The 27,471-nt window shown below is 44.4% G+C and overlaps 1 protein-coding gene across 4 annotated transcripts in view; it reads left to right on the forward strand.

The window, feature by feature from the left end:
- Nucleotides 1-166: 166 nt before the first annotated feature.
- EGLN1 (egl-9 family hypoxia inducible factor 1) overlaps nucleotides 167-27,471 on the forward strand; it is a 53,093-nt gene continuing 25,788 nt past the window's right edge. For all 4 annotated transcript variants that reach the window (XM_032491825.1, XM_032491827.1, XM_014558394.2 and 1 more), the window contains exon 1: nucleotides 167-1,666. In XM_032491825.1, coding sequence (XP_032347716.1) covers nucleotides 764-1,666 — 903 coding nt within the window. In that variant the 5' untranslated portion in view covers nucleotides 167-763. The remainder of the gene's footprint in view (nucleotides 1,667-27,471) is intronic.

The following is a 27,471-nucleotide window of genomic DNA, read 5'->3' on the forward strand; positions in this document are numbered from 1 at the left end:
GGAGCGGCCCGGGTCGCAGGCCTGGGGGGGGCGGGGGCGGCGGCGGCGGCGGCGGGGTCCCCGCCCTAACGTCGCTCGCGGGCCTGCCCCTCGGCGTCCCCGCGCAGGCCGCGCCGGGCGGCGGCAGCGTCCCCGGTCCGCCCCGGGCGGAGTCGGCGAGGGGGCGGGGAGGGCGCCGGCCCCGGGCTCCGAAGCCCAGCCCGCCGAGTGCGGGAAAGCGGAGGCAGCACCGGCGCCGCCCGTGCCCGAGCGCGAGCGCGCGGCGGCCACCCCCTCGGCCCTCCCCTCGGCCCTGCCCCCGCCCCCGCCCCCGCGCGCCGCCCGCCCGGGTCGCCGCGGGGCCGTGGTGTACGTGCAGAGCGCGCAGAGCGAGTGGCGCCCGCACGCCCTGCGCTCCTCCTCAGGCCGGGCCGGGCCGCCTGGGACGCTGAGGCGGTGGCGGCGGCGGCCAAGGCGGCCGGTCTCGCGCGCCGGGCCCGCGCGCCCGAGCGGAGGTCGCCGTCCGCCGCGCAGGCCGCGCTCTCTCAGCCCGCGGCGGCGATGAGGCGCTGAGGCGGCCGCCGGCGCTGCGCGGCCGGACCGGAGGACAAGGAAGCGGCCGGGCCGCGGGCGCGAGGCGCCGGCCTCCTGAGACGAGGGGCGGCGGGTGCATGGCGCAGTGACGGCCCCGGCCGCTCCGCCCGCTCCCCGGCCCCAGGCGAGGCCGTCCGGCCGCCACCCCTCCTTCTCGGCCTCCGCTGCCGCCGCCGCCACCGCCGCCGCCATGGCCAATGACAGCGGCGGGCTCGGCGGGCCGAGCCCGAGCGAGCGAGACCGGCAGTACTGCGAGCTGTGCGGGAAGATGGAGAACCTGCTGCGCTGCAGCCGCTGCCGCAGCTCCTTCTACTGCAGCAAGGAGCACCAGCGCCAGGACTGGAAGAAGCACAAGCTCGTGTGCCAGGGCGGCGAGGGCGCCCCCGCCCACGGAGCGGGCCAGCCCCAGCACCCCGGCCCCGCGCCGCCGGCCGCCGCGCCGCCGCCCAGGGCCTCCGGGGCCGGGGCGGCCAGGAAGGCAGCGCCGCGCCGGGATAGAGCCGCCGAGGCTGCGGGCCCGCGGGCCGCCGGAGACGCCGCCAAGGCGAAGGCGAAGGCCAAGCCCGCGGTGGCCGCGTCCCCGCCTCGCGCGGCGCCCGGCGGCCAGGGTCCGGCGGCGGCCGAGGCGGAGCCCGCGAAGGAGGAGCCGCTGGCCCGCTCGCCGCTGTACCAGGACAAGGCGAACCTGTACCCGCCGAGCCACGCGCCGGGCGAGGGGCTGAGTCCCGGCGGCGGCCTGCGGCCCAACGGGCAGACGAAGCCGCTGCCGGCGCTGAAGCTGGCGCTGGAGTACATCGTGCCGTGCATGAACAAGCACGGCATCTGCGTGGTGGACGACTTCCTGGGCAAGGAGACCGGGCAGCAGATCGGCGACGAGGTGCGCGCCCTGCACGACACGGGCAAGTTCACGGACGGGCAGCTGGTCAGCCAGAAGAGCGACTCGTCCAAGGACATCCGAGGCGATAAGATCACCTGGATCGAGGGCAAGGAGCCCGGCTGCGAAACCATCGGGCTGCTCATGAGCAGCATGGACGACCTGATCCGCCACTGTAACGGGAAGCTGGGCAACTACAAAATCAATGGCCGGACGAAAGTAAGTGTGCGCTGGACGCCGGGCGCTGGGTGGGCGGCGCGGGGCGCGTGGGCGAGGAGCGCCGTTTCTGGGTGTAAAAGGATTTCCTCTTGGTGCAGCCACCCCAGGAGGAAAGCATACCCTCCGTAGATAGTTGTTTTCTGAGTTAGCCCCTTTCTCTGTGTACACTGTTTTCCACCTCCAACCTGCTTACACACTTCTCCGGCGAGCTGCCTGGTCTGGCTAAACTTCAGCTCTCCCTTGAACTGTGCTGTGTTCTCTCTTCCGTTGCACTGTTTTCAGTGGATTCAAACCTCGCTGGAGTTTCAGCCGCTCGATGGGGGCATTAGAGTGTGACCCAAAGCAAGTGCTGGTTCTGCATCAGTCTTGCGTTGGCTTCGTCTTTTCAGTTGTCTGGCGTATGGACCACTCATCAGATTCGGACTTCCCCAGTCAGATGCTGCACTGAGCTAAGAATCTGCCAGCTGACCACGAAAAGGTCAATTAAAAACAAGAATGTAGTCAAAAGACTCCATATTCCGAAAAAGTTTGGCTGCTTCGCTCCCTTTCACATACCCTTCTCCCTGGGCCTCCTGTTTTGAAACCCATTACAAAAAGGGATAAGAAGTATTTCCGTTTTCAGACTCCTCAGTGTAGGTAGGTTACATTTTTAGCATAGATTTCCTTTATTTTCTTTTGTTAATATTATCCCTCTGTTGGAAAAGAACTATTTTGTGGCTTCCTGGAAAAAAACAAAAAAACATGGAATTGGAGCAGGAGGGAGGGTTCACTCTAACGCCTCAGTTTGGTGAAATCTCTTTGTTTTCTCTTTAATGTTGTAGTTTTACCCCAACGGATTCTTCAGTCCCTCTTCCTCTCCTCAGCGTGGTAAATGGTAGACTCTTCCTACTCTTGGGGTTCTTTTCCATTTTTTCTTTGTATCCAGCTCTACTCCAGGCCACCCTTCTCCACCCTTGTCCACCATCAGTCTGATTTTGTGAGTTTGGGGGGACACACACACACACACACACACACACTCACTCACTCTCTCTCTGACTCTCCCCGGTAGTTCTTCTATGCGTGTCAGACTGTCTGTTTTGACAGCTTTTACCAGTGGCTCTCAGACTCCCCAAAAGGCTGAGCCTAGGCAATGAGGAAAGTTCTGAATGTGAACAGTTTGTGGGGAGAATACAATGTGAAGCCTATTTTACGTATTGATGCCTCCTTGTTGGATGAGGACACATGTCTTAATATATAGTCACAGAAGGAAAAAAAGGTGACAACTGCTTAAAATTAAGCTGGAAGATAAAAAAGGCCTGATTAAACCTCAGCCTCAGTCTTTAACGAGATTTTCACTTATATATAGCCTACGTACATACACACATATGTGTATGTATTTTATTTTACTTCGTTTTTATTGAAGTATGGTCAGTTTGCAATGTGTCAGTTTCTGGCGTACAGCATAATAGTTCAGTTTACATATATTCGTTTTTATATTCTTTTTCATTATAGGTTACTACAAGATACTGAATATCGTTCCCTGTGCTGTACTGTAGAAACTTGTTGTTTATCTGTTTTATAGATAGTAGTTAGTATCTGCAAATCTCAAGCTCCTAGTTTATCCCTTCCCACCCCTTTCTCTCCCCCTGTGACCATGTTTGTTTTCTATATTTGTGAGTCTGTTTCTGTTTTATAAATAAGTTCATTTGTCTTTTTTTTTTAGATTCCACATATAAGTGATATCATATGGTATTTTTCTTTCTCTTTCTGGCTTACTTCACTTAGTATGATCATCTCCAGGCCCATCCATGTTGCTGCAAATGTCATTATTTTATTATTTTTTATGGCTGAGTAGTATTCCATTGTATAAATGTGTATGTGTATGTTAAAACTTCATCATGGATCAACTTTGAATATAGTCATGAACTCTAGAGCAGCAAAAGCACTAGCTTGAGGGAACATTAATGAAGCTGTACAAAAACTGACCAAAGTATGTACATAGGTGGGATATAAGCTTAAGGTGAAGTCATGAAGAAGATAAAGTCCTCAGTCGTCCTTGATCCTGCTTTCCTTAGTGAATTTAGCTTTCCAAGTTAAGCTAAATCCTCTTCTCCCCTGTCTTCCTGTTTTTAACCATCCTTCTCAAGGAAGGGATGACAGTCAGCCCAGGTCTTAAAACAGTGGCTTCTAATGGGGAGGCCGTTAGAAAACAGCCACCTCCTTCCTCAAGAGTCCAGTGGCTTAAGGGAACAGTGGTTCAGGTTTTAAATCACCTGACTCTTGTATCATGTGATAAGGGGCCAGGAGAAGGAAGGATGGATTTTAAGCTCTTTACGTTGGCTCTTATGCTTGCATAATTTTAGGGCACAATTTCAGTATCTGTGAATGATCTTAGGGAATCCCTTTCTTTGTGCTTCTTGGCTTGGCTGCGGTGTGAGTAATCTTGTGTGACCGTGTAATTTAAGCATTCTTAAAAAAAATCAAAGATCCTCGCTTTGGGGGAAGGCAGTCAAATTACCAGCCACCATATATTGAGCAACTGCCTTTTGCTCGGCATCAGATTAGGCTCAACACAGACATGAGCACAATAATTTTAATCCTATGAAGTGGGCAGTATTATTCCTGTTTTTCGTTTGAGGATATTTCAGCTCTGACTTGGCCAAGGCCTACTGACCACTTAGGATAACCTAGCTGGGATTCAAACTTGAGTCATTCAGACTTCAGAAGGCCCCATGCTTTTTCTACTGAGCTGGATTGGGTATAGGTAAGATGTTAAATGAGAAGATGTAGGTTACTTAGCACACCATTGGAACTAAAATTTGATAGACGTATTTTGTTGATGGTGAGAGCCTTGTATGTGAATAAATATACTTTATGCTTAAGCTATATACATTTTTTTGTTAGGTGATAATACAGTGTTTATTTCAGATAAACACATTCAGTGACTGAAAAACCACTTAAATTTGCCTGGATCATGCTTATTTCATTGTAACTCCTAAGAGAGGCAGAAGCAGAACATGGGTACTATATGTGATTGCAGAGAGGGTCTTCAGTTAAGAATCTTATTACCCTTTACAGCATTAGAGTGATTTTAAAAGTGACTTGCCTCAGGTGTGCAATATTTTTCTCATTTAGATTTTCACAGCAATGTGGTGAAATACTTAGATTGTTGGTATGTAGTCCCTGTTTGTAGATCACAAAAGTGAACCTCAGGAAAGTTCACTTGTTGGAAATCATGCAGCATACGGGGATTTAAATTCGGGTTTTCTGACTGACATTCTGGTGTTCTTTTTCATTTGCGGTCTCCGTTCTGTCTGGTCTTTGTGTCTATTGGGGCCTGATAATCAGATGATGTGTAACTGGCTGTGGCTCATTCAGGGTATGCTGAGATTTTTGAGTTTCTCTGCTTCCGGCATGCAGAGCTGGCCACTGTCCATCTGCCTGAAAAGAGGAACCACAGGGAAAGGATGAAGAAATGCAGGAGGAAAACAGGAACATGGTTATGGCCACTGATGTAACTGAGCTCCTGTTTCCACTTTCTCTGGTCCTTTTGTGGGACTTTCCCTTTTTTTTGTTGTTCTTAAACTGTGGTTCGATCCTTTATCCTTTCTCACACCCTTTTTTCCATCGAGAAGACTTGTAGTGATGTCCTGAGGGAAGGAGTCGTGTTGTGCTGATGTGTGAAGCGTAACCTTGTGTGGACTGCAGGGAATCGCAGGTGCTTTTACTTGGGAGAAGAGGCAGAGGAGTGCAGAGGAGTACAGATCATGGGAAGATGTGAAACTGTTCAGTTGGAATTTTTTTTTTTTTTTTTGAGGCAGGTGGTAATTAGGTTTATTTATTTACTTGATGGAGGTACTGGGGACCAAACCCAGGACCTTGTGCATGCTAAGCATGCGCTCTACCAGTTGAGCTATACCCTCCCCCCAGTTGGAATCTCTTAACTACTCTGAAGCAACACATTTGCCTGTTAACATAAAAATACTAGAATCATATACGTAGTTTTGGAATTCTATCCAAAACTTATTCTGTTCAGTTAAAATGTACATAAAGAAAAGAAGTGAAGGGGGAGGGAAATAGCGCAGTGGTAGAGCGCATGCTTAGCATGCATGAGGTCCTGAGTTCAATCCCCAGTACCTCCATTAAAAACAAAAAAAAAAGAAAAGAAAAGGAGTGATAAGACTATAAGCAGCAGATTATATTCCTAAGATTTTTTTTTACCGGTCCTGTAGTTAATTGGGCAACTCTGGCTGATTATGGCTTTTAGAGCAAAGAATCGGATGAGGAAAAACCTGTTGTTTTATTATCACGACCACAGAAAGTGGTGACAGTCCTCTTAGACATTACAAACAAAACCAAACAAGGCGGGGAGGCTATAGCTCAGTGGTAGAGCACGTGCTTAGCATGCGTGAGCTCCTGGGTTCAGTCCCCAGTACCTCCGTTACAAAATAAGTAAATCTAATCCCCCCCCAAAAAAAAACTTTAAGAAAAACAAACAAAACTTCCTTCTCTATGTACTTCTGCTGCTTTCTCTAAACTCTTGTCACCCAGGATATACTCATTCAAGCAGTTTATTTAATGTTTTAATAGCTGTATCAGTTCAAGGTCAAAGTCAGTTATTCTGTATTCAGAAAAGCTGAAAATACTTTAGCTGCAGTAATAACATTTTTGCATAGCACTTTGCTACTTTGGAAGAGATGCATAAGGACTGAAAGAGTCGTTTTAATAGGTTGGGGCTGAACTAAGTTCAACTTTGTAGGAAAACGTTTTGTATAGTGAATTAACTTACATGTAGGTTACATATTGGGTAACGCCCTTAATTTTAAAGGAATTCTATTTTAAAGTCAAAGGTTTGTTTGTTTTTAATGTTTATAGTGCTTCCCTTACCTGCTATCTAAATAAGCTGCAAAAATATCTTGCAAAACCTTAGTCACACGGGAGTCACAGCATCTGAACATGGGATAGTGGACTTGGCGCTGCAGTGACATCTGAGTTGGAGCTGGACCTGCTGCTTTTATCCTTGAGCCAGTTACTTAATCTATCTGAGTTACTCCACTTGGGAAATGGTGTTAAGGGATACCTGCCTTTTCTGCCTGTGAGGAGTACATAAAATCCTGCATTTAAAAGCACTTTTTAAATTGTAAAGCGCCTTGCAAAACTATCATTAACTGCCTCTTCTTATTTAAAATTTTTTTTTGTTTTTCTGATTCTTTTCTTTAAGAGTTCCGGACTTTTTTTTTTTTTTCCTTTTTCTTTCTTTTTTTCTTATTAGAGGGGAAATCTTCTAATAAGCTGGAGGGGAAAAGTCTTAGAACAGTCACCTGTTTTTGACCTAACCACTTCACCCCTGTACACACATACGTACACACGAATGTACGTACACGCACGCACGCACACACACAGACACACTTTTTTGAAACAGGAAATAAGTTCCAGGGAGCTTCAGTCACTTGTTCACAGCCATAGAGCTGGTTAGTGACAGAACTGACTGACATTTGATTCACTTTATTCTCATACCTACAGCTTGATGCTGCATCTCCTATAAAAATTACATGTTCCCACTTAACTAATTTTGGTATATTTTGTGCCATTTTTGAGAATATGTTTGAACATTTATGACTTTCTTTCCTTCTCCCTTTTACTCCTGTCATCCTGCAGTGTGGCTTATCTGACATTCCAGTTCTTTTCCTCCTTTAGCGGATTCCTCCCTAATTTCCTTAGATGTTCTTTATTCACCTCCTTTTTTTTTTTCCTCCTCTGCCATTAAAGCTGTTTTCCTTGAAGCAGGCCGGCCCTCTTGTTTCCTTAGTTGGAACTGTCTTTCTGCTCTGTGGTTCTGATTTACATGTTCATTCTCTGTTTCCCTTTCCCTTTTTTTTCCCCTCTATGGCATGAAATTTGTCTTTGTTCACCTTCTAGCGTGTTTTCTGAAGCCTGTGCCTTTCTGGCATGCCTCTGGATTGATGTTATCAGCTTAGTTGTTTTTATTTAATTTTTCGCTTTAGGCCTTTAAAGCAACACCAAATGTTTCAGTCTCCCTTTCATTTGTCCCTTTCTTGGCCAGAGTTCATAGATGCATTTTAGTACTGCTTCAAAAGCTGCCTCGTTTTCTACTATGCACCTGAAATGTTGTTTGTGACTGCAGGATGGCATTCAGATCCTTTATTGAGCTGTATTTACAGCTTGTCTTTGACTCTTTCTGTTCTAGCTAAAACCGTTTTGCTCTTAAAAAACAACAACAACAACAGAACGAAACAGGGAAGCAAATTAAAAACCTGATAGGTTAACGAAAGTCTTCCCTTACCATAGCTTATTTCCCACCTGTATTTCTTAGTCCAAAACATGAACTGTCCTGCCACCTTTATTGGAATGTTTTGTACTTTGTTACCACATTTTTTCAGAAACGAGTCACTGTTTTATTTCTGAAGAGCTTGGATATTATCTGTAGCTTCTGTTTGTTTGCTCATTGAAATCACTGTAAAATCTTCCTGAATTTGGAATTCTCATTTTCCTTAATCAGTGTCCCAAATCTCATTTCTTTCTTTTAAAAACATATGTATTTTTGTTGAAGTATAGTCAATTTATAATGTTATGTCAATTTCTGGCGTACAGCACAATAGTTCAGTCATATGGGAACATACGTACATTCGTTTTCATATTCTTTTTCACCGTAAGTTACCAAATCCCATGTCTTTACCGAAGCAAAATACATGTATTCTTGGTTCCGCCTTATATTTGCTGAGTCCTGTCTTGATTATCTTTTCATTCATTTGTGCATTTGGCGAATACGAAATGAGTGCTTTCCATACACAGGCACCATGCTAGCTAGGAGTACCTGCACAACAGAAATGAGAAAAGCCCTCATTGCGCATGGAGCTTAAATTCCACTTGAGGTAGGTGAGGGCTGGGGAGAGACAGTAAACAAATGTATACGTAAGTGCATGATACGTGAAATGCATAAACAAGTGTATAAGTAAGGCTTGACATAAATATTAAGACAGTAAATACGGTAAGGACAGTGTGACCAGGGGGTCACCTTTTAGATACGGTTGATAAAATAATGGGGTATTTACATAGAGACTTGAATGAAGTGAGGGCTTGGGTTACATGGCCATGTGGAAGAAGAACATTCCACGTAAAGGTATTAAATAGCAAATAGAACGGCCCTGACGTGGAGCATGCTGGGTGCGTTCCGAAAACAGCCAGGAGAAGGTCCCTGTGGTCTTAGCAGAGTGAGGGAGGGGTCGTGCCAGGAGATGCCCATCAGTGAAGACGTGGGGTAGGAAATGAAGTCAGTTCACATGGGATTTTGCCTGTTAGCCGTGGCAGGAGCCCTGGGTCCCATCCGAGGTGATACAGGAGGCCCTGGGGAGTGTGTCCTACAAGGTCTCTGGCTGCAGTGTGGACGGAGGCGGGAGGGGCGAGGATAAGGCCGGAGTATCGGGCGGGATATTCTCACAGCCGCCTGGGCTCTGGGCAGTGGTGGTTTATGTTCAGCAGCAGCTGCAGATGTGGTGGGAAGGAGTTGGATTCTGGAGCTGTTTTGAAAGTGAGGTAGTGAGATTGATGGATTAGAGGTGAGGTGTGCAGGGAAGAAAGGCATCAAGGATAACCCCTGGTTTTTGGCTTGAGCATCTGGGAAGGAAATCATTGTTTTATCTTGCCTCAACTCTTCTGCTTTTCTTCTCTTGCCCCACGTTTTCCGTGTCCATTTATAGTAGGTTGTTGACACTTATTTCACCGCCAGAGCCAGAAGAGAAAAGTTCTGCGCTCTGTTTTCCCACATTCCTTCCAGCTGGCGATGCTGGTTGCTGCTGCTGTGGACCTCATAGCCCCTCCTTTCTTCCCCAAAGGCTCTTTTCGGCCCGATGCAGGGTCTGCTCTCACCAGCTCCCTCTCCAGGGCTGCCCGCGGGAGTCCTGCAGCACTTTGGGTGCTGTCAGCAAGTACATCTGTGCTTTCTTACGTGAGCTGCCCACTTAAGATGTCTTGCAGATACAAATCCGTGTGAAAAGCAGGACACGGATTCTGAAATTAGGGAAACACTGGAGAAAAATAAAGTGGTTCAACGTGAGAGACAAGCACATGAAATTTAGATTAAATGTCGAAATAAAGTCAGAAATAGAACATCTTCATTTAAACTTGCTGCTGAAACTAAAACTGTCAAAAAACTGAGAAGAGGTAGAATGACCATAACAGCAAAAATCATTCCACTGACACAGAGATGCAAACAACTGTTGTGGCAGCTTCTGAAAGTGTAAAGAAGGGGAAGGCTGATGGCATCTTAGGGACTGCGTCTGATGGGCTGAAAAGCTATCAGGCAAATACAGCCCTCATCCCCCTGATGTGGAACCTGCCACTGGAGTTCGAAGTGACAGTACCACCTACAAATGGGAACTGATGGTGCTACAATCAGAGTATAGAATCCAGGGCTTTTAAGCATAGAAAGCCTTGCTTTTAACTCCAGGGTAACGGAGGGTCACAAAAGTGTGGGTTAACATTAGAATATCGTGTATGAAATGGTTTTTAAAAATTAAGACCTGAAAAGTCAAATGTGAGCTACGGAACTGAGGAACCTTATAATCTTAACTTCATTCAACAACTTCAATTTAAGGCTGATTTTTTTTGTGTAATAAAACCTACATTTGAAATGTCAGGTCTGGCGAGGTGGTTGAAAAGGTGGGATCAGGAGGTTGGAGTATTAAAAGACTGGCTATGCCTCTGATTTTTCTCTCGTTAATATTGGTCCTCAACTGCCATCTGTAAATGGCAGCTAGAAATTCTGAGTCTATAGTTTTATTTTTATTGAAGTATAGTTGATTTACAGCGTTGAATTAGATTCTGGTGTACATCTGAGTCTATGGTTTTGTCAGTAATTATCCTCTATTCCATTTCTAGGCATTTTTTACTTTGTTATTATCTTCCGCTGACTTCTATTAGCACTACTCCTCTGGGATACATGCCCTGAAAATTACTTTTTAATGAGAAAATGTAGTGATTATTTTCCCTCTTAGACCAGGTCTCCGTGCGGCTTCACTGGCACTGTTAACACCCCACCTCTAAATCTTTAATCACTCTCTGGCCTGGATATGAGCCTTCCAGTAATTTTTTTCTCATTATATTTTTCAGAGTTTTCCTTTTCTTGACTTCACTAATTTTTTCTTGAAGCTCAGTCCTTGGCTTTCTGCTCAGTCCTGTCAGCAGACACATGCGGGGAGAACCTGAAACATCCGTGACATCTGATGTGCGGTCTGAAACATCTGTAAATCCAGAGGCTTTTTCTTGTCACTTATATTAGTTATCTGTTGCTGGTAACAAACCACCACAGAACATAGTGACTTAAAGCAGCACGCGCGTAGCCTTTCACAGCGTCTGTCCATCAGGAGTCTGGGCACAGCCTGGCTGCACCATCTGCGTCACTGTCCCTCACGGGGCTGCAGGCAGGGTCAGTGGTGTCCTCTGGAGGCTCACCAGGGAGGGATCTGCTTCCAGGTCTCTCAGTGGCTGTTGGCAGCATTCAGTTTCTCATCGGTTGTTGAACTGAGGACCTCAGTTCCTTGTCACGAGGTCCTCTCCAGCACCGCAGCTTACTTCATCAGAGTTTGCAAGCCAAGAAGGCAGCAAAGAATCTGCTCGCGAGACCGGAGTCGCAGAGGGGAGGTAATTAGGTTTGTTTGTTTATTTTTAATGGGGTACTGGGGATTGAACCCAGGACCTCGTGCATGCTAGGCACGCGCTCTGCCACTGAGCTATACCCGCCTCCCCGCTTTTGTAACCTAACCACAGAGGTGACATCCATCACCTGTACTGTTTTCCTTTGGTTAGGAGCAAGTCACTGGACCCATTTCACACTCAGGGGAAAGGGATTACACAAGGGTGTGAATCCCGTTTCTTGAACTGCTTCTTTCTTTACAGTGCCTGCCCCTCAGGTGCCACTGTTCTTCATGGTCTGTGGTTTTGCTCTAGTCTATACCTTTTTCTCCCTGGGTGATCTTATGTAGAAGGAAACACAGGTTCTTAATTAAGTTAGTTTGCAAGGGTGCTCAGACCCTTGTTTTGCTACTTAATTACTGTCTGATTTTAGGCAGGTTTTCTAACAATTTCAGCATCAGCTTTCTCATCAGTATAACAGGAATTAATACTGGTGTGTAATTCAGTGAGTTTTGTTCGGAGATGGTTGAGGTGATACATGGGAAATGCTCAGCAGATAACCATTGTCCATTTAATAGTAGCTGTAACTGCGCTAACAGCGGAGAGGAGCAACCACGACTTCAGCTGTGAGGATTTGTTAAAGACTCGTGGTCTGTCTCTGACCCTGGCATCTGTAGAGGACGAATGGACACCTCCACCCCACTGTCCTACAGGTACAGCAAACTCAGCGTGATTAAGACTGAAGGGAACAGGTTTAAAATTGAACCCATCTGCGAAACCCACGTATTTTTTCAACAACTGTTTGCAGAGTGCCAGTACCCGCCAGGATCCGTGCTGGGCGCCAAGGGTCCCGCAGTGCCCGAGTCAGGGTAATGCTCTTTGCCCTTCTGTGTTTTCTTGTCTGAGGGGAGACAGCATTGAACCTCACTTCTCTGTGTGATGGGTATCTGTGAGAAGTACAGGCGGCAGTGGGAGGAGGAGCCCTCACCTGGTCTGCAAGCCAGAAAATGTTCCCTTGAAGAAGCACTTACTTAGACTGAGACCTCTGACGGGTGAGTGCGTTTCAGTAAAGCCCGTCGAAAGTCTCCATGTTGGAAAAGAGCGTGATGTTTTTAGAGGAACAGTCTTTCCTTTATCAGTATGTAAATTTCATGCACTAAAAAATTATTTCCTGTGTTTGTTCCTCATTCCCATTTATACTTTAGTGTTGAAACTCATCTTTCATCTCTGTCCTGGATGATTAGGAAAGCTGATTTTTTCCTTTTTGTATCTTTCCAGCCCATTCTATCCATTGCCTCTCATGTTATCTTTCTAAAACACAGATCCTGTTCTGCCGCTTGAAAATATTTGTCCCACTCACTCTCACCTCCCCGCCTCAATTCTTGGTGCGCCCCGTAAACTTTTTTCAAAGACGATTTCATTTCTATCGTGTACTTTCTACTCCAGCCGCTGGAGCCCGCTTGCAGGTTCCTTTCACCTGTGTTTGTTTTTTGTTTGTTTGTTTGTTTTTTAACCTCCATGCATTTCCCTGGCTCTTTCTCTAACTCCTTCCCCCTAGTCCCTCCAAGAAGGATTACACCCCATCCTGTGTTGCTGTGGCTCTTCTTAACTGCCGACTGAACACTTTCTGCAGTGGTGGGTTTCCTCTGCTGAGCGCAAGCCACTTGAGGTTAGAGCCCCTGTCTTACTCATGCTGGTGTACTCAGCCTCTTGCCTCGGGCACTCCTTGCCTCGGGCACTCGGTGTTACAATTGAATTTCCACTGCATTGCCCTCATGGAGATTTGAGTCACTTTATACGGGGAGTGTCACAAAGTAGTGTTACTGTCCTTAACTCACTCTTTATGTACCACCTTTATCCATCTTATATAAATTTACCGGGACTATGCTGTACACCTGAAACTAATATAATATTGTAAATCAACTCTATTTCAGTTAAAAATTTTTTCCTGAGATTTATTTAAAGGATACAGTTTGAATAATGCCATTTGCAGCAACGTGGATGGACCTAGAGATCATCATTCTAAGTGAAAGCCAGAAAGAGAAAGAAAAATACCATATGATATCACTCATACACTCATATGTGGAATCTAAAAAAAAAAAAAGGACACTAGGAACTCATATACAAAACAGAAACAGACTTGCAGACTTAGTAAACAATCTTATGGTTACTGGGGAAAGCAGGTGGGAAGAGATAAATTTGGGAGTTTGAAATTTACAAATGTTAGCCACTATATATAAAAATAGATTTTTTAAAAAAAGTTTCTTCTGTATAGTGCAGGGACCAATGTTCAATATCTTGTAATAACCTTTAATGAAAAAATATGAAAATGAATATATGTATGTATATGGATGACTGGGACATTGTGCTGTACAGTGGAAATTGACACATTGTAATTGACTGTACTTAAAAAAGGGGGGTGGATACAGGTTGATTCTTAAGCAGTTAATGCTGGCCAGCTGCTTAGGCCCACATGTCTTCCCACTCCTCTTTGAAACACAGCCAGGCTGTTCTCTTCCTCGCTGCCCCCCTTCCCACTCCTCCCCACATGACTGAATTCTTTGACTGGTTTATGACTCCCACAGTTCAAATCTCACATGTCCCTTAGGATCTAGCTAAAGTCCCATTTCCCAGTATCTCCCTGAACTCTGAACCTCTGTTGACCTCACTTTTCTCAAAAACTTTATATATCTTTTATTTCTGAAGTGTCTTCTCCAGCAGGTTAAAGGGCGGGGGAGCTGCTTTATACAGTTCTGTCTGAGGCAGAGCGCCGTCCGTTGTCCTCTCTGTTACGTATTACTCGTGTGTTAACACTGAGTTGCCTCAGCCAGCCTGCCGAGTACCTCACCTCTGCTTCCCTCTTTCCATCCATTTTCTGAAACTACAGTAAGACTTTCTGAAGGTCTCTGAGGGTTTTCATCCCACTGTGGTCAGCTCTGTCTCCAGCTCTTACTCTGCTATTTCAGGTCCCTATTTTCCAGCTAAAAATAACCCAGGCTAACTGGCGTAAACTATTTTTAACTCCAACTTAAAACTGGGAGAAAGGCCTGAAAGTGAAATGACATTTTAGCAGTTGCCTCGGCCGAGAGTCAGTTGATGGGGGATAGATTGCGGTGGAAACCCGGCACATCCGTGAATCCCAAGGGAAGAGGGCCCGGGTATCTTAACCTCCCTCACCCCCACCAGTGAGAATCCCCAGGGAGCATGTGTCACTTCAAAACAAAGCTACAGAACAGACATGATGTTGAAAGTGACCTCTTACAGACTCTTCTCCGTGACCTAGAAGAGACAAGCTTGTGGCTAACAAGCTGGCATGGTGCTCAGCGTCGATACCATGTGATGCATGTGCAGAGTAAAAATTTTCAAGAGCAAGATTTTAAATTTCTATTACGATCATAGTTTTGATTTGGTTTTAATATCTGGTAAGTTATTCAAAATTTCAAATAACTCTTAAAGGAGGTTTAAGAGAGTTACGTTTAGCAAAAGCTGGCATGAGAAATATTTATGACCAGAAGACCTTTGGCTTTAACGACATTCAAGTATTTCATCAACTTTGGGAAGACTGTTGATTTAATTGTGTCTAAATAGGGCACTGGTTCTGTAAATGACAGAAATTGAACGGCATAAAGGTTATTTGAATTTGGTCCTGAAATGCATTCAAACATTTTTATGCTTAGAAAGAACTTCCCAATTTTGCTTAATAAAAAAAAATTTTTTATTGTATTAAACATTTTTTTGTTTATTTTGGGGGGGGTAATTAGGTTTTTATTTATTTATTTAAGGGAGGTACTGAGGATTGAACCCAGGACCTCGTGCATGCCAAGCACATGCTACCACTATACCCTCCCCCAACTGCTTAATTTTGGTATTTAAAATGTGTTTTCATTCTCTGAGTAGTTTTTTAGTTGAAAGAAAGTACTCTGAGATTTAATATTTACTACATTAAACAATAGCTTATAAGTTTATTTTCAAAGTAATGATACAAGTTAGTGGTTCATGACTTTGTTTTGTGTCTGGGCCCCTCTAGGAATCTTATGGAAGCCAAAGGACTTTCTCGCTCTAAAAATGAACACACATGCAAAGGTTTGTTTGTACTAAAGCCTACCATAGACCCTACAGTATGAATCCCTGTTACAAGAAGAGTTCTAAAGAACAAGACAAGACAAGAAGCATTTTTAAGCATTTCATGTCCGATTATGGTGGAGTGAGATTTCTGTGTTTATTCAGTTGCTATTTTTGCCCCGTGTCCGAGGAACTGTGCTTTGAGTTTCCTCCCTTGATAACAGTCAGTTTCAGTCATGGAGACGCAGGTAAAGGATATACGTTATAACTTAAAGCTAGTGTCTTGTAGGTACAGACTTCTTAGAGATGTTTGCCTTGTTCAATATGGCTATCAAGCAAAACAAAATTAACTGGTAGGTGCCAGGATGGAAACCCTGGCCTTAATGAGACCGTCTTCCCAGAGGGCACACCTCTCCAAGGCCATCTGCTAGCTTAGTCCTTGCTTGAGAATTCTGGATGTACAGTTTTGCCATAGGAGACCAAGAGCCTTTATGACTATCAGATTGGTGATTCTTTCTTTCCTCCCTCTATCCCAGCACTGCCTTGTTTCCTGCTCCCACTGCATCTGTTCAAATTTTTTCGCTTTAAAAAAATTTTTTTTCTTTTCTTGTTTGTAACTGGCATTTCTGTAAGATGAATCTGAATTAAAAAGAAAATATAAAAACCTTAGTAATAGAGCACCTGGGGTAGGTTGGGGATGCGGGGGGGGTTCCCTCACTCACCAGAATGAAACTAGAATTCATACTGATTGATGTTGTTTATATTAAAAATAGTTCCTATACTTGTTAGACTCGAAGGATCTCTTGATAGGGATCCTTTTTGGTTTTGGTAGAAAGTGTCTTTAAAATACGTAAGAACAGTTTGTTCATATTGCTAGTTTTCTGGAGTTCTGCTCTGGTGTTGCCTGATAACTGGGAGGTTTTCCTCTAATGTATACTTCAAGATTTTTGCAGGTGCTTCTTTATCTTAGAGTTGTCTAGGGAAGGACATCTTCAGGGGAAGAGGGGGACTGTGGACGGAAGCCAGGAGCGGGACTAGGACCTGCTAGCGCTGCTCCGGATTCTGGTCGTCCGGCTGCCTTAGCTCCTTGAACAAGTCACCCAGCACCTCTCTGGTCTCTTCATCTCTACAATGGGCATAATGTTGACCTGATTAGCAGAAGAAACGTTGAGTGAGTGATTACTGTAAGAAGCTTTTAAAAAGGCGGTCCTGTTCTTAGCTCTCAGCGATGCCTTTTCGAATTATTAGGCCTCAACTCTCAGTCTTTGCCCTGTTGGTTGTGTTGGTTAACATTGGCATCACTTGTTAAAGTTGAGCTTTATTTTTTAATTTTTAATTTTTTTAGTCATAATTTTCTAAATTTTTATTGGAGTTTTTTCACTGAGTTTTTTTCTTTGTTTTTATTGAAATACAATCAGTTACAATGTGTCAGTTTCTGGTGTGCAACACAATGTCCCAGTCATGCATATATATACATATATTCGTTTTCATATTCTTTTTTCATTTAAGAGTATATCAGGATATTGCGTATAGGTCCCTGTGCAAAGTTCAGCTTTAGATTCAGAATTCTTGACTTGGTTTCACTGGGCTACCAGAACCTTCTTTTTAATTAAAACGAATCTACTTTTGGTTAAGCAGCTGGCATATAGCCTTGGCAATGTGAAAAAGGAAGTGGGTCAGTTCATAAGGGCACCTTGAGCTGAATTTCAGAAGTTGTGTTACATCGCGGGTAATGAAATAGCTCAGTCTGAGGGACACCTCCGTCAAAGGATCTCTCCTTCCCCATGCCCTCACCCTTAGCAGAATGAAGCCAAATGGCAATAAATATTTTATTAATCATTAATTTAATTACTCAAGGTGCATTTGAAAAAATGAAACCCTTGGATGTTAATTAATCTTAAGAGCTAGCCCTGCCCACAGGTGCTCTAGTACCTAAAAGCTGTTGGATCAAATCTCACACAAATGAGTTTATACTTATTTTATAGCTTTTATTGGCATAAACATAGATTAGACTGTTTTGTAACTTGTTGGTATTAGTTAGTATTTCTTTTATTTGCCAGGTAGTCTGTAAGTTAATAGGTTTTACAGCAAAATCTGAGGAATTAATTCTCCCCTCTCTAAAATAATGGGGGGCATCTGGGGGCTGGCTGTTTTTTCAGTCATGCTGTATGTCTTTTTCACTCTTAATATCTTGTGGCTATTATTTTGCAGAATTACTTTGGTTTCTGCACTGTTGAACTTGACTCATAATAATAATAATCGTGTTCATAGTGGAAAATGCACTTTGAGAAGCTCATGTTGTCCTTGGTTTAAGAAATTGCTTGTAGGTGCCACACTTTCCCCCTAAAACTAATCATTTTTAACAGCTGAAACATGAAACCATTAAGATGTGAACTACTCTACTTACATGTTAAAGGAAGTGACTTTTTATGTTGACCCTGCATAAAATTATTCTAGTTGTTTACAAAGAAAATAAAGCTTATTTGAAAATAGCTTGGCCCGCTGAGTAAGACATGTGAAGTATGTTTCTATTTATGCATGTTCTGTGGAGTATTGCATTTATTTTCAGGTCTCCTACTTGATCCTGCTCTATGCATAATACAGAAATTTCTTAATTTTATAACATTGGGGATAAGCCAAATATTTATCAAACGAATCTTTCTCTTTCCTTATTGAAATAATTTCAGAAATGCACTAGTGGAATGTTGTTTAATTTCAGCATAGACAAACTCATACACAAGAAAGATACCAACTGCTCACTTAAAGGAACATTCTTTTGATAGTATACAAATATAGTATGCAATTCTTTGAGCATGTTAGTTTTTTTTTCATGTAAATCTATCATAAAAGATATTGGTCAAGTAGTAAAGTTCATATTAATCTTTAAACACTTACTAAGATATCGTTTTCAAATACATACAGAGGGCAGTATGGTTCCTTTAAGTGTATAAGTTTTGCATCAGAATCACGTTACTGTCAGGGGCTCACTATAGGTCTTCTGAATCAGAGATTTCAAATCCATGGTGAAAGCCAGACAGCTTCTTAAAACGTCACAGAGATTTTCATATTGGGGTTTGAATGAAAGTTGGTGCAGGGGGTATTCTTAATTGATAAGGGATATAAAAAATGTGACATCTGATATCTCATACCCAAGGAACATTTATTAGCTGTTCTACATTCCTCTTAACAACCAGTAAGTTGGCAAAGAAGAGCGTATATTAACTAAAGCAGCTGATTAGCATTTTCTTGATTGTATCAATCCCGTAAGTTAATAGTCTCATCTTTCTTCCCAGGGCTTCTACAGGTAGGTGATACCGTCTGCCTTCACTTCATCATCACTTACTTACTCCTTAACCTGCTTATAACATGACATGTGCTTCCAAGCACTGTTCCAAAACTAACCTTTCGAAAGTTACTATGGCCCTGTTGTAAAGATGACCTGTTCCTTTCTCTCTCCTGCCTTTTTTCTCCTTAGCCACCCTGTAGCCCTTGATGGGAAGTTGTATGTTGTATTGGTTTTGAGTGGAGGATTCAGAGTCAGAATGCCTGGACCCTAAATCTGGCTCTGCCAGTGGCCACTTGTGATGCTAGCAAGTTGCCTGGCTTGTTTTCACGTTTGTTCACTGGCTGCCAGTAGCACTTGTGTCACGCAGTGCAGAGGACCGGATGAGCTGACGTGTGAGCGCGTTCTGGCTGCTGGCAGGTAGTATGTTACCAGAATTCCCTCCTGTTGTCGTTCCCCGTTCGTTCCCTCTTCCTTTCCTTCTTCTGTGGCGGACATGAAACTGCACTGCTCTGGCTTCTGTAGTCTCTCCAACCATTCCTTCCCTGCTGACCTCCTTTCTTCTCACGGGACGTAGGTGTGTCCCTGTTTGGGGTCAGAATTCTTCTCCCTGCATGTAGTATGGAGATCAGCCACTGGCTCTGACAGCAAGTGGACCTGGGTTCATTTCTGCCCCTGCTGCACATCAGCTCTGTGACCTCAGATTTCAACCTGAGTCCTTTCCAAACTCAGGCTTCTAATCTGTAAAATAGGGATAATTCCTCCAACTTCGGGATTACTGGGAGGATTAGTGACAACGTGAAGTGTCCAGCCTCAGGGCTGACGCACTGGTTACTGAGTAAATGGGATCCACTGCTCGCTGTCACTTCTAGCTTGTCTCACCTGCTTGATCGCATCCAATCTTGTCCCTTCAGATACCGTCACCGAGCTGTTGATTCTTAATTCTGGTTCTCTAGTTGGATTTTCTTCTCACACTAAGGTGTACTTTCTGTACGTCTTATTGGCACTAAAGTTTTCATCCTGTGTCATGTTCCCTCTGAAACTTGCTCTTTATCGTGTTTTCAGTTTTTTAATCCATGTCCTTGACATCCTCCCAGTCATGTGTCTTTGCATCGGATTGATTCACGCTCTTGTTTCAGCCTGTCTGTCTGTCTCCCTCAGGGTGGGTTCTGTTCTCACCTACACTGAGGCTCATGCACCCTTCCTCGGCTTTTAGCTCTCACAGCTCCAGTTTAGACCCTCATCACCTTTTTTGGTGTGCTTTTCCCCAGTAGCCATGAATGTCATCTCCTTGTCCTCACTAATGCCCTTTACATTCATCTTTACATTCATCTTCCTAAAGTGGGGGACCAGCAGATTTTCCCCACAAGGCCAGAAGAATAGTAAATGTTGTGGGCTTAGTGGGCGGTATGGTCTCAGCTCTGCTGTTGTAACAGGAAAGCAGCCATAGACGGCATGTAAAAGGGTGAGCGTGGCTGGGTTACACTCAACCTTTATTTACAAAAACAGATGATGGGCTCGCTGTGGCCCACAGGCCAGAATTTGCTGACTCCTGTCCTAAATGATACTCAGATTGTTATCAGCGCTGGCTTACATGATTTCAGGCATTCGGTAGCTTGAAAAATCGAGTCTGAATTCCTGAGCCTAGCATTTGTGGCCTCAAGTTAGCTTGATTTCTCTCTGTTCCTCATACATCTTTATTTTAGCAAATGTAACTGCCTCCTGTCCCTAGGACATGCCATGCTTTGTTAGGGCATCTCATGGTTCTTTTGTTGGTTTAGATCTTAGAGGAGGCACTGTGTATTCTTTTAAATCTTCTCCCCTCCACTCCTATTCCTTCCAAATTACCACCTCATACAGAATTTTTGAAATAATAACTTTCTTAAAAATATTGACTATAAGGTAGAACTGTCTTCCTGGCACTCCACTTTCTTCCTCTTACCTAAAAATATTTTGGTTTTAAGTGTTTTGCTTCTCATCATTTGGAGAAGAAAAATATGAGGCAATTACAAAGTTTCCCGAACTATGAATCCTTACAGCGGTTGTTCTGAATGGTCGTTCCTGACCCCCTCTTAGCCGCTTCCGGACTCAGGTGTGAGTGGTACAGAGGTACACGGAAGTTCTTTGGGAAAACAGCCTTACGTCTAATGGACTTGTTAGCAGTTCCCTCAGAACCTGCTTTCGCCTCTGTGTGGTGGTATTCAGCTCCCCCGTCTCATCTCGGCCTTTCAGAGCTCACTGGGTGATGAGGGAACATCTCTCTTTGGCCCTGGATATCTTCCTTAGGGGTTGGGGGCAATCTGTATCAACTTTGTGGACACATCCCCTGTTTAGCCCCTGAAGATATTTGTAACAACATTCTAATTCCTCAAGTTAGTATTTTTTAGGACTTTCTTTAGACCTGTGCTAGGGATATAAAGACAAGTGGAGCACAGCCTGAGCCTTACTAGTGCTCACAGTGTAATGCAGGGGTCAGCAGACTTTTTGCCAGTGGGCCAGATAGTAAGTATTTTAGGTTTTGTGGACCGTGTGGTCTCTGTTGTAACTACCTGACTCTGCCACAGCATAAGTGGTTTCCCATGGAATACAGTGTGAGATTCAAATGACTGTTTAAGGTAAAACAGCCTTGCAAGAAATGTTTATAATGAGCTTCTTAGATCTGTGAGTGCAAATTTTTCTGCCAGTTTGAAAAGCACTGCTTGGCATTGGAGACTGAAGGATTTAGAGGAAGGCAGTGACATCAGATTTTGATTTTAGAAAGCGAACTTTCTCAAGTGGAGAATGGAGAATGGTTTGAAGCAGAGCACGGCAGTCCTGGAGGCAGCGAGAGAGTTGGGAGGCTGCCAACAGGAATCCAAGCAAAAGATAAGGACCTCTTTTAAGATAGAGGCGATGGAGAGATTCAGACAGGTTGGAGACATATGGCAAGGAATATGTGATCTGGTTGATTGTGTGGGGCAAGGGAAACGGATAAGGATGGGTCAAGGGTGATTTTGAAGCTTCTCTAGGGAAGATGAACACGATGCCATTTGATGAAGGAAGATCCACTTGGAAGCAGGGAAGACAGGCCATAAATTGTTTGGGAAATGTTGAGTTTCATATGCCTGTGTACATACAAGTGGAAATTGGTTTTACAGGTCTGAGACGGCAGGGAGCCTTCTGGACTGCGGTGCTCAGCACATAGATGGTGGCTGAAGCCTTAGGAGTTGCTGCAGTCCCCTGGGGAAAGAACTCTGAGTAGCAGTAGTTAGTGCTAATTATAGAAGCCTTGGGGGAAGCAAAACTCTTCTTTGGTGGAGAAAGGGGATCGGAGGAAAGCATTATTGAAAGAAAAGGAAGAAAACCAGAAGACACTGGTGTTTTAGAAACCTTGGAAGAATAGAGATGCAAGAAGATCGACAGTATTAAACACAACAGAGAGGGTTACTTAGGATTGGCACTGAAAGACATGTCTTGCTTTTATTAAAAAGGTGAGAGGGCATCATTTGGAACTTTGCTGGTAGTAATTTCATTGCAGTTACAAGAGCAAAAGTCAGAAAGCATTGAGTTGAGTACGAATGATTGAGAGGGAGGCAGACTCTAGACCAGCCTTCTCAAACTTTCATGGTGTTTGAGTCACTTGGAGACCTTGTTAAAGTGGAGATTCTGAATCAGTGAGTCTAGGGCGAGTCCCAGGATTCCACGTTTCCAGCTATCTCCCAGGCAGCGGGAATGCTGCTATTCTGAGTACCACCTAGACCCACAGTTCTCAGACTATGCATTGAGGCACCCCAGGGCACTGTAGGAAACTCATAGGAGTGCCAGAGAATATTTTTAAATTTCAAGAGAAATACAGGAAAACATCTCTTGGACATTCCACTTGATCATTGTTTTCCTTTGGGGGCTTCATACCTTTCTGCAGCTGGGTTTTCAGGGCTTGCTTTGACAAAAAAAATAGTAAGCACTGCCTGAAAATCAACGTGAAACAGGAAATGAGGCCAGTTCCAAGGTTGGAAAAATTATGCAGTGTCCGACAGGTGCTAAATTAGTAGGACTTAAATACTCGCTAAGCGGTTTGACCTGCGCTACGTGGTAAAGAGAACCAGTAGCTATTTCTTTTGGCCTAGAGATGCCATGAAAAAATTACTGAGACACTAGTTCACTTACTCCGTGAACCAAGGAAGTTTGGGAACCATTGACATAACCTGCTCTTCATAGAAACTTAGCCTGTGGAGCCAAGCCGCGGAGACAATTGGATGGTAGCTGGGAAAGGAAGGAAGAAGGGCTTGTTCTCAAGTAGAAGAGGCAGGTATGTTAAGTGCCGAGTTGCGGGAGCACCCGGGAGAGAGGCAGATGCTTAAGATGCGGGAGATAAAGGTGTTGACTTAGAGTAAAAGGTCCCTGAGGAGATGAGACAGGATAGAATCTAGACCCTGCTTTTCCAAACGTTGCTCCAGCCAACAGCATTGGTTTGTCGGAAGATGCGCCGAACCTCATGCCCCACTCCAGACCTTCTGAATCAGAATATGGACTTTTAATAAGATTCCCAGGTGATCTATATGTGTATTAAGATACCAGAAGCACTAGAGGAGGCAGGATTTTCCCTTCATAATGGAAAGAAAGCCTCTTTTGTCTATTCCATCACCATATCGTGTATCTTGTACACGCCAGCCATTCTGACTGAGGGGAATGAGGTGATGAGGTTTATAGATGTAGATACATTAAGAAGTCTGGGCGTAAGACGTGGAAGAAGTTTCACCTTAATGAGCTCAGATAAATAGGAAGCACCTCCATCTGTTGAATTAAAAAGTTGGAGCTGAAGTAATGGCTGAGCGAGGTGGGTGACGGAGGTTTGGAATAGCCATTTTGAGAAATGCAGACAGGTTGGCTGGGGGTAGAAATTGCCAGGCCGTTCTGAACGTCCAGCTGCGGTCAGAGACAACTCGTAGTGGTGTCAGTCTGCACGGTTACAATGGTTTCCAGTGATGCCGAGCAGCTTGGGTGTAGTTGCTGCAAAGATGAGATTAGTCTCAGTTGCTTAGATTGTAGGATGAAGTTAGGGCCCAAAATTAAAGGACTAACAAAAAAAAATCTATCCTGGTTATGGAAAGAAGTGAAGCCACAAGGAGAAATACGAGAAGGAGGGAGTAAAAGGATTGGCAATCTTCTTGGAAGCCAGTGAAAAGGTCACCCCTTCTGGACTGGGAGGAGACCTGCCCTTGTTCTTACCCACCCAGAAGAGAACATTCTTTCTGGTCAGGCCACAGAGATTTACCAGAACTTAGTGATCGATTGGTTATAACGGGGAAGAAGGCTCAGTCTAGGATAGTGACTCCTGTGATTCTGGTTGTAGAGAATGCTTAGAATACACTTTCATCAGTCAGGGAGGAATTGATCTCCAGTGGGGTTTTTGGGGAGGGGCAGAGGGTGTCTTGGGAAGTGTGGGGGCTGGATAAGATGAGATGTGGAAATATCGGAGTTGAGGGTGGAGAGGGACTGTCTAAGTGGAGATGGCCAGAAATACAGACTGGAGCTCAAGGGAGGTTAGGTATAAAAATCAATTTAGGAGTCAGTGATAAAATAACAGCTTCTACTAACTGAATATTTACTCATTGTCAGGCAGTTTACATGCTTTATCACGTTTATCCGCACAGCAGCCCTTCCAGATGAGGAAGCAGGCTCACACAGACTGCCCGTAGTCGCACAGCTCCTGAGTGCTAGGACCAGGGTTGGGAACCAGGTCTCTGATTCCACAGCCACGCCCTTCACTGCTGAGCTCTCCTGTGTTCTGGGAGGTGAGTGATACTGGGTGTGTTAGATCTTCTCAGAAGTAAATGACAAAAACAAAATGAAAACTCTCTCAAATGGGCTTAAGCAAACCAAAAAAGAAATTCATTGGTTCCCAGAAATGGGAAATGGGTGTAACGATCGACCTTCTGGCACAGTTGGAACCAAGGTCTCAAACAATACCATCAGAACCTGATCTCTCAGCTCTTTCCTTCTGTGTTAGTTATTTCCTTGTAAACTCTCAATTCTCTGCCCTCTTCAGTTGACCCTTGCACACTGTGGTTTTGCACTGCCTGGGTCCACTTATACAGGGATTGTTTTCAAAGAAAACACTGCAGCACAACAGGATCCGAGGCTGGTTGAATCCGCAGATCCCCTATCGCGGACGTGGAGGAACCGTTTATATGCAGGGAAGACTGTAAGCTGTACTTGGATTTTTGACTGTGTGGAGGGTTGTCACCCTTAAGCACTGCCCCCCTCAGTTGTTCACAGGTCAGCTGTACATAGAAAGGGAGCTTCTGTTTACCAGAGGCTCCAACAGAAATCCTGGAGTTGAGTCCCACAGGCTGATAGGTGTGGGCCATGTGCTCGTTTCTGAACCAGCGTCTGGTCAGGCTTGAGCCACGTGCCCACCCTGGAGGGACTGAGGATGACAGATGACATCCTCCAGGGAAATGAGGCTGCTTGAGCAGAAACAGCGGGGAATGGATGCTGGGCTCACACATGGGCAGGGACGGAATCCTCCTGTGACTGTGTGAGGACTGTACTAGGAATGATGATGGTAACTGACGTTTATTGGGTGCTTTGACTGGGTACCCGGTGCAGTGCTAGCCCTTTATAGGCATTTTATTTTGAATGCTCACAGTAGCCTTTTGAGATGCATACGGTCAGTCCTCCATATATGTGGGATCCGCCGAGTCAGCCAACCACAGATTGAAAACATTTGGGGGAAGAACATTCAGAAAGTTCCAAGAACCAGAGCTTGAATTTGCTGCAGTGCTGGCAATTACAGTTGACCCTTGAACAACACAGGTTTGAACTGAATGGGTCCACGTAAACACGGGTTTTTCACAACAGTAAATAGTGCAGTGCTCACGGTGGCTCTTGGTTGAATCCGTGGATGTGGATCTGGAGGGACCTCAGGTACAGAGGGTCGGCTCTAAGTTATACTTGAATTTTGACGGCGCGAATGTTGGTGCCCCTAACCCCTGTGTTGTTCAAGGGTCAGCTGTATTTATACAGTCTTTACATTGCATTAGGAATTGTAGTAATCTAGAGATGATTTAAAGTATATGGAGGATGTGCATAGGTTATATGCAAATACTGCACCGTTTTATGTAAGGGACTTGAGCATCTGTGGGTTTGGGTATTTGAAGAACAAATCCTCTGCAGATCCTGAGGGATGGCTGTGCTGTGGGTATCACCACATACAGCTAGTAAGTGGAGCTGAGATGTGACTCCAGGCTGGCCGGCTCCAAACCTTAATATACTTAACTATTACACTGTATGTTCCTTTATCTCACCTGTCCCACCATAACATTTTATCTGGTTTTTTTTTTTTTTCATTGTAGTTTTTACATTTTGTCTATTATAGTTAGGGAATTATAGTGGTTAAGAGCATAGTGAGTCAGACCTGGGCCACCATTTGTTCTATATAATATGCTTAATAAATAATTGTTAATATGACTTAAATAACATTTAAGTATTATAGTGGAAATTGCTTTTTTTATTCTTATTTTTTCCCTTTTAAAATATTTTGTGCTTTACATTTTAATCTTAGAAGGGGCTTTTTATATTTAGCTCCAGAACTCTTTCTTTTTTCCTAAAGTTTTTTTTTTTTTTACCATACTTGAATATGTAAAATTCTAGTTGAATTAGTTGCATTTTAGTGTCCCTAGAGATTATGAAAATTTTTTTGTTGATCTTAGTTTGACCTTTGTGAAAATAGTTTCAGAATCTTATCCAGTATTTCTGTAAATTATTCTTTTCAAAAAACAAAACAAAACTAGTAGAGCTTCTGTAAGACTTTTGTTATCAGAGTAATTTATTGAGGTCAGCCTGTTTATTTATCAGAATTGGGTATTCACAGAACTAAAAGAGAAGATCCTAATGTGTCCTTATTTGAAATTCTTACTGTAAGCAGGAAAACCTGGTGTTTGGTAGTGACTAATGGAGTTTGAGTTTTTAGAGCAATGAAAGTTACCAGGTGCTGTTTACTTTCGGCATCCACTATTTGGGGGTCTTGTGATGCCGGTTATGTTTCTATTAATCCTGTCTGTTTGAAATGTTTTCTCGGTGTCATTATAAAGGAAGCAATGTAGAATTGGAAGTTGGAAGCCCCAGAGTTTTGTCCTTCAGGTCTCCAGTTAGATGGGTCTGTAACTGAAAAGGGTTTGGGCCAGAACTTTGAGGTCTCTTCTGGTTTTAAAATTCTAGATTTTTTATTTTTATTTTCCATCTCTATCAGAAGTGCCACCAGGAGGGATATAGAGTCCTTGAGCTAGACTGGAAGGTTGTGCTGTCCAGGTTCCCTGTTGTAGAGAGAGAGAGCTGGCCCAGATGATGGGGTCTGAGGTCTCCCAGCACTGGGTTCAGGTGGAGCAGGGACAGGGGCTTTTCTGCCTCAGTTAGTCCACACGCCTCTTTCTGCAAAATAGTGGTACCCAGCGGACGGCAGCTATCCTTAGCTTATTTGATTAAAGAACCATCTACTGAATATCTGATGCATGTGAGGTCTCACCAGGCACACTGTTAGCGGCCAAGGTGCACAACTGTAGGGGTGTGTGTGAGGACCCATGTCATATGGAGCTTCAGAGCTGGGCTGTGGGGTCCAACGAGCCTGTTCCCTGTCTGGCTGGCCACTGAGCTCCGCGGCCTCGGGAAGGTAGCTGTCCTTGTGCGGAAGGTGAGGACGTCAGCGTTCTCTACAGTTGTTTCAAGCATTAAATGGGGTGATAAAGATTATGCTTAGCATGGTGCCCGGCGCATAGTAGGCTCTTGTAGAGATTATGATGCAGATGTTTATGGAAGGAGAAAGGAACTGAGATTTACAGAACACTTTCCC

The sequence above is a fragment of the Camelus ferus genome, chromosome 11, assembly GCF_009834535.1.
Source record: "Camelus ferus isolate YT-003-E chromosome 11, BCGSAC_Cfer_1.0, whole genome shotgun sequence".
Lineage (NCBI taxonomy): Eukaryota > Metazoa > Chordata > Mammalia > Artiodactyla > Camelidae > Camelus > Camelus ferus.